The sequence below is a fragment of the Bidens hawaiensis genome, unplaced genomic scaffold, assembly GCF_021521415.1.
Source record: "Bidens hawaiensis isolate Kalapana, Puna unplaced genomic scaffold, B.hawaiensis_p1.1 tig00025262_1, whole genome shotgun sequence".
Classification (NCBI taxonomy): domain Eukaryota; kingdom Viridiplantae; phylum Streptophyta; class Magnoliopsida; order Asterales; family Asteraceae; genus Bidens; species Bidens hawaiensis.
The window spans coordinates 299,353-306,759 of record NW_027494031.1 but is presented as its reverse complement, the minus strand read 5'-3'; the positions used below and the strand labels follow the sequence as shown (position 1 = coordinate 306,759).

At 35.3% G+C, this 7,407-nt stretch overlaps 1 protein-coding gene across 1 annotated transcript; it reads right to left on the bottom strand.

Moving 5' to 3' along the window:
* Nucleotides 1-209: 209 nt before the first annotated feature.
* LOC143571259 (uncharacterized) lies at nt 210-4,638 on the bottom strand. Its single transcript, XM_077056736.1, has 11 exons — nt 4,404-4,638; nt 4,233-4,334; nt 3,997-4,113; nt 3,660-3,906; nt 3,444-3,580; nt 2,610-2,947; nt 2,425-2,524; nt 2,283-2,342; nt 1,643-1,726; nt 1,455-1,571; nt 210-593 (listed from the first exon to the last, which is right to left on the bottom strand). The coding sequence occupies exons 1-11, from the start codon at nt 4,449-4,451 to the stop codon at nt 288-290; spliced, it is 1,656 nt and encodes a 551-aa protein (XP_076912851.1). The 5' UTR covers nt 4,452-4,638; the 3' UTR covers nt 210-287.
* Nucleotides 4,639-7,407: the final 2,769 nt, after the last annotated feature.

Below are 7,407 nucleotides of genomic sequence, written 5' to 3'. Positions count from 1 at the left end.
TGGGTGATGATCATGCAAAATGAAGCAACTTTCCTAAAGTGGGGATTGGGAATAATACTGAATTCCATTGTAAGCATTCAATATATGTCTTGTTATAAAATCCCTACACTTGATAACACTCAACTTGTTTCCACAACAAATCTCAAGCTCATAAATCCACAACATTTATAAAAGTATATGTATAAATAATACCAACTTAAGGCATGTTGATGAATAATGGATTATATATATGTACTTCCATTATGTTATATCAAATTCTTTACACATCTGTAGCTCGATAAAATACTTTATTTATGCAAAAGGTACCTGAATTGAAACTCGTAAGGGATAACGCGAAGACAATGTGACAATGGTACGCTTTTATTTCTTTCAAGGCATTGCATTGCTTGTTTTCCGGTTTCATTTGGTAATTGAAGGCATACCCAATCGAGTAATGAGTCCATGTCTTTAGCAAAATCAAGCATATACCAATCCAATAGTTTCGGAATCGCTACCATTTTCTTTGTGGTTGAAATCGCGATCGCAGCTTGTAGATAATCTTTTTTTGCCGTTTCAAGTTCATTTTCAACTTGTGGTCCAGTGTAGACTCTCACCTTCATTTTTCAGATCACTAAGTCAGTTTTGGTACTCTCTAGGGTTAATTGTACACAAAAAGTATTAATTTTGATCAGATTACTATTTTTATGTAGCCTTGCAATTTAGACGAGAAAAAAATAAAACTTTTATAAATGTTCGTATAATGTTTGTTCAATGTGCTAGATATAATAAACTAAAATCCCAGGACCATTTTATTAAAAATAGGGGCATGCATGGCAGCATGGGTAGGTCTTGGGCACAAACCAAATTAAAAATCAAAAACTCAGTTTTAGCATTTTTGAAAACCGTTCAGTCTTGGTGTTTTCGGGTTTACAATCTGGGCTAGAAATTTTTTGGCAAAAAACAAAAGTTAGCCCAAAATAATGAATTTGATCCTAAATATCTTTGTTAATTAATAATTAATTGATTATAATACATTTGAGCTAAAATATTTTTTCACACAACACTAATTAATAAATTCTTATCAATTACTTAAACTTCAAACAAACAAAAAAAAAACGTAGATTTAGTTCAACTTTTTTGATTTTAATTAAATGCAAAGTCAAACCAAAAATTCAATTTTTGTGAAAACATAAAACCAAACTGTCATGAATTTGATCCTTAATTAAAAGGTCAACCGAAACTTAACCTCATTTATTAAATGAGATAGATATGACAACATGATATTTTTATGATCTAAAATAGCAAAGTTTGAAACTTTGATGGTTTTTGAGAATCATAGAAACATTAATCAGACCAAAATTATTAAAAAGAATGTTATGTAATTGGCCCATTTAATAAAAGATCACAATCTTTCATCATAAATGCTCTGTTTTAGTGTACCAAAAATATTTTTATGAACCTTATCTACAACTTACAGCTGGGGAGGACCAGCTTCCGCATGATAGAGCAAATGTTACTAATGGTTCTGATAATTCCAACCCGAAAACACTTCTTGCGGTTATCTCATCGTTCTTTACACCCTTTGCAAAAGTCTGATGAAAAATTAAAAAAATTGTTAAATGATTATTTAGATCTTCGTGATAAAAGATTACGATTTACTTACGTATTGTGAATGATAAGGGAGTCTCAATATGAAATGCTCGATGCTGATCGCGTTTAAATAATGCCCTCCAACATTTGTTGTTGCCTGTGGAGTAAGGAACAAATTATACAAAAAGTTAAATTAAATCTACGAATATGACATACACACAGATATGGTATAAGTTTCATTATAGACACTAAGTTATTTTGAGAATATAAGGAAAAAATCTAAATCGTTAAATTTTCTTTTTATCAATAGTTCGTTTGTTTAAAAAAAATTACTTTTTACATACCAATGTTTGTGTTATCTAAATAAAAATCCGTTAAACTAATGTTCTTCTTTAAAAAAATAAATAAATAAAAAATTACCTAAAGATGGATAAGTTATGCACTTATGTGTACATAATATAATATAACCTGCACATGACTTGTACATGTGTGCAGGTTTAATAAATAAAGAAAATTTATTTGCGTGTTTTCTTTTTCAGGAAATACAAGTACGCATTACATTTCAACATTATGTAAAGATTAAAATGAAAAAATGAATAATTTATTTTGTTTTTTCTATTTTCTCTAAACAATGTGTTCTGTTAAGAAACCTATACACACATTTATATGTGTGTGTATTAAATATATTGTGTTGGTGTTTGAAATGACATTACCTTCTGCATTAGTTGAACAACCATCTCTGGACTTTCTGGTATTCCATGTTCAAGAAATGCCTGAATTTTTCATGATCTAAATATATTAGATTATATTTTCTATCAAATTAATAATTTAATCATCAAATTTATTCAACCATACATTCATCATGCAAGAATTATAAATATTGATCCAAAATGCAAGTTTTTCTTGGTGAGAAAGACTCGTTAAACTGACCGATGCAAGTTTCCCAAGTAGAAGCCTGACAGATCAATAATCCAACTAATAAATTACTCAAATTATAATAAAAAAGTAAATTAAACTATTCAAAATTATTCATCACTTACTTTAATCTTTGTATCAAAAACACAGAATTTGTGGTTCGGTTTTTGTTGATGGAAGTTGCTTCAATAGCATCTAAATTTTTATACGGGCCAACGTCTCTTTTATCGTACCCAAAACATATGTTATAAGGATCCTTAAATTCTGTTTCATTGATAGTTGTCACTAAAGAAGGTAATGTTTCGGTCATGCTTTTACTCCTTGTTGAGCTCATTCGTACAAAAATATTCATTAAACATTTTAAAATACTTTCGGAGATCTTGTTTGGATCATCGTCTCCTTTTTCTTGAATTAAATTGTTTTTCCCATCTACATTTGCACCCTCCATTGATTTACCTTCAAACTGCATATAAATTTATTACAATAAGTACAAATTAGTTTCCCTTTAAGTCCCTAAACCTTTCTTTTGTACGTATAAAACCCTTGTACTTTGGTTTGTTTTATTCAAACATTAGGGTGATAATTTATGACATGACATAAAAATAATCAGGATTAGGTTGATCTATTTTACTTGTTTAAATTTAAAGCACGGGTCATGTTAGGGTTGATTTGTTTAACCTGCTTAATTAAACATGTTGGCTTACTAACCCATTTAACCCAATTATTTTACTACCCATCAACCCAATTAACACATTTTACAAGATTTTAAGTGGGTCCTGGGGTTAATGTTCTTGACATGAATAAAAATATAGGTCATGTTCGGTTTGTACAATTCAACTCGTCAACCCGCAACCCAAGAGGATTGACACAAACATTTCATAAATTTAAGCCATAAAAGTTGGAAATAAAAGTGATAAAATTGATACAAAACGAAATTTTTAAAATTTAAATCAAATTACCTGTATCTTTTTAGGAGCTAAACGTTTCCGTGGTGACATGAAATCAACCATCGATCTTCTTGATAATGAATCAGCGGTTTGAGATCGATACTTGTTCTTATTCATACTTGATGATTGATTATCTTTTCCCACCAAAACTATTAGTTAAAAAGATAAAAAAAAAATGATTACATTTCTTTCACTAATTACAAATATTTGAAGAAACATTAAGACTACCTGAAACAATAGGTGAATTCTCAATAGGTGTTGATGTATTATTCTCAATTTGAGGTGATGACAACTTTGAAGCCTTGTTTTCACCATTAGATGGTACTTGAAAATCAAGTGAAATTTCAAGATTTCTTTTTGAAGATGAAATGTAAACTGCTTCTTGATACAAATCTTGTCTAAAATGAACCACTTGTTCTTCAAGCCTAACAACTTCTTCTTCCAAAACTGCAACTTCTGCTAAAAGCTCCAATGTCTACCAAATTTCACAATTAAAAGTTAAAACCAATTGAATTATTACAATTTTAATTTAACAAAAAGATAACATCATGATTAACGAACTAACGGTAGGTGGAAGATAAGGCGGTAATCGTGGAAGCGCTCCTAACGGTCGATTAAACGCCCTTTCTAAAGCTCTATGAACATTCTCTTCATGTTTGAGTCTCTTCCTCAGTTTCTCAACCTGAAACAAATAAATAATAACAAAAATTAGTGTGTTTTTTTCTTCAATAATTGAATACCCTTTAACTAATTACACCAACTAATAATTAAAATAAAAAGTCAATGGTGACAGCAATGTACATCTTGTTGCAATGCCATCTTTCTCTCTCTCACTGAACCACTTCTTCTGCAAGTGTTTGTGTTTGTTGTTTTCACACCCTCCATTTGCACTTGCACATCAACCTTTAATAATAATATTTATAAACAAAGAATATAAAACAAAAGAATCGTCAAACACAAACAAACGATTACCTTGGAAGGTTTCATGGGTCTTACGTTTGACTTCACTCTGGTATTCATGTTTATAAAGAATTAAACATTAATGGGTACCGAAAGAGATACTGATTGCAGAGAAAAAGGCGGAAGCAACTGTACTGAGCACTGTGAAATTGCAAGCTTCAAGAACACTGTGTTGGCCTCGATTTGGGGGAATCATATATACGCATAATAAAGTCGATTAAAGAGATACCCCATTAAGAATAAGAAGGAGAACTAATTCAACAAATTTGAATATTAATATCTAAGCTGTAATCAAATCTTTTATATGTTATATATACATATATACTATATGTAGAGAGAGAGAGAGATAGAAAGAGAGACTCTGTTTCTGTAAAAGGTATTATAGTATGTATATAACCAGGATTTTACAATGGAAGTGAAGTTATTGTGAGCAGTTATAACTAACGTGCGCCTTTTTTTTTGTTTTAACTTATTTTATTTTTATTTTTTATAATTTTCCTGTGCAAGCATGGATGGACCTTTTCTACTTTTTTGGGATGGAAAGATTGGTACGTTTTTTATAACGGGTTTTCTACGGCCATCCCTACAATTGCTAAAAAAATAATCAATACGTCGAGTGTAAGCCTATACGCGGCGTATAGTTAGGTGTTTCTAGAAAAACACACCAATTTTGTCTTATTATGTTTTTTGTTCTTTTTTTCCTTTGTTTTCTTTTATTTTGTTATTATTATTGTTATTTATTATTATTATTATTATTTATTTAATAATTATTTATTATTATTCGAAATTTGGCAAATCGTCTTCAGTTGCAAGGCTTATTGGGAAAACGGAAATTTTGAATTAGTTAACGTAACACAACAGTTTAACGAAATTACAAGTAAAGTTGTGTGTCATTTTGTTTTTTATGTTTTTAATGTTAAATTTATGAAATAAATAAATCGCTTAGTAAAAGTTTGGTAAAAAAAATTAACACATATACACCAAAATCAGTATTATGTAAATAAAGTATACAAATAAAAGTAAATACAATAAATAAAACATAAAAATCTACACAAAGTTGTAGTCGAAGGCTTCATCAGGGGCCTTGAACGTCGCGTCGCCAACGTCTGCGTCGTCCTCTTCCCTGCGCCTAGCCCCCGAACCCTCACAGGCGGCATCCACGTCGTCGCCCCGTCCAGGTCTCACGCTAGACGTGCTCGCCTCGTGGTCAAAACTGGGAGGGCGTGGCGGGGGCATAGGGGTAGTACTCTCCTGACTGCTGCGCTGCCAGATAGCGAACAATCGAGCTAATCTGGCGCGACATCTACATCATCCCATGCTCCATACGCAGTGGCCGACGCTCAACGGCCTGCAACCTGGCATCGGTGGCGGGATCCAAACGCACCGCGCGATATGTGCGTGGAACGTGCTGCTGTGGCATCTAACAACAAAACAATAAAAATACGTTTAATAGGCAGACGAATTAAAAGAAACAGTAAAACAAATAATATATTAAAACGTACCTGACGTGCGCCCGGACCCTCATGTCCGTCACCACCGTCGTCCGAATCCCCGCCGGCCCCCACCCCCCCGTCGACAGGCTCATCGACGATATGCACATCCGGTGCCGCAAGCGGGGGAGGCTCGATTTAAGGAACCGAGACGTAAGGGGCACGTGCCCCCGGTTCGGCCACCAGTCGGTCGTACTGGCCGTTGGGCCCGTGTAATGTATGCATAATTTGCATGCTGCCGCAACGACCACAGTCCAGCGGGCTTGGAGGGGTCGAGGGGATAGCCAGACTGTCCACCAGGGCTCCATGGCCTAGAGAGATCGCAAGCTGGATGACGTACCCGCCACCCATCAAGGACCCTCGTACCTGCCTGTGGAAGTAGGTGGCAAAATAGTCTGCAAACCCCCTAGCGAGGTTGCAGTGCGTGCCAGTCAGCAGACACCTAAAAAAAAGTCACGGAGACTGCATTGCTCCGCGCCCTGATTGCGATCCGCGATGGAAGTCGCAATCAGCCTGTGTAGGTACCTGTGTAATAGGATAAAATATAATTTAATAACAATGAAAATAATAATAATAATAATAATAATAATTATTATTATTATTATTATTATATTATATTATATTATATTATACAATACAATACATTTTAAGAACGTACCGGTGCAGCGGGTCCATAATAGCCGAGACCGTAGCCTTGGTGTCCAAGGCCCTATCCCCGAACGGATGATCACTGATGGCCCTCCACTATACCCGCAGGTCGTTGTCCAGAATATGGTGGATGCTCTCTGTGTATATCGGGAGGCGTACCTCCTGCTCTGTGCATAAGCCAGAGCCACCGTGAACTCCTCCATGGAGAGGTGGACGTCCTACCCGAACATGCGGAAGGAAAACTTCCGAACGCTCTGTGTCGGCGCCTGGCTCCCTCATCCGAATCTCCGCCGTACCCGACGCACACGGCCTGAAATAATATAATATAATATAATAGACATACTTAACGTGTATCGTGGTGTAAACCTCCAGTGTCAGCTCCCGGTGCGCTGATAAAGGCATACTGAAGCACCGGCTCCAGGGCGTACCGTGTCCGACGTACTCAACCGCCCGCAAGTGAGCGTCACAGGACTCCAAAAACGGCCAACAGATGCCCGTGTTGTTAAACGCGGTCATCTGTCGTAGGCGCCTGTATCGTATGTCGTGGTCGCTATCCTTAGTGAACTGCAAATGTGGGTAGTCGACCAACACGTCGTCACCCGGTGGGGGGCCCCCGGTGTCACACCCCGACTAGCACAATGCGGAAGCGTAAAACAGGAATGTAACAGACACCTCTGGTATCAACACATTGTTTATAAAGAAACATTACAAACTAATTTACAATATATTACATTTCTTTGTTCTATCATTGTTTTACCGTCTAGGTGATACAAACAAAACTAGTTCGTTAACTATACATTCTTACTACTATCGTCCTTGCTTCTATTCACATAGCATCAACCGCACACCTTGGACAAATAACAGATCACCAAATCATT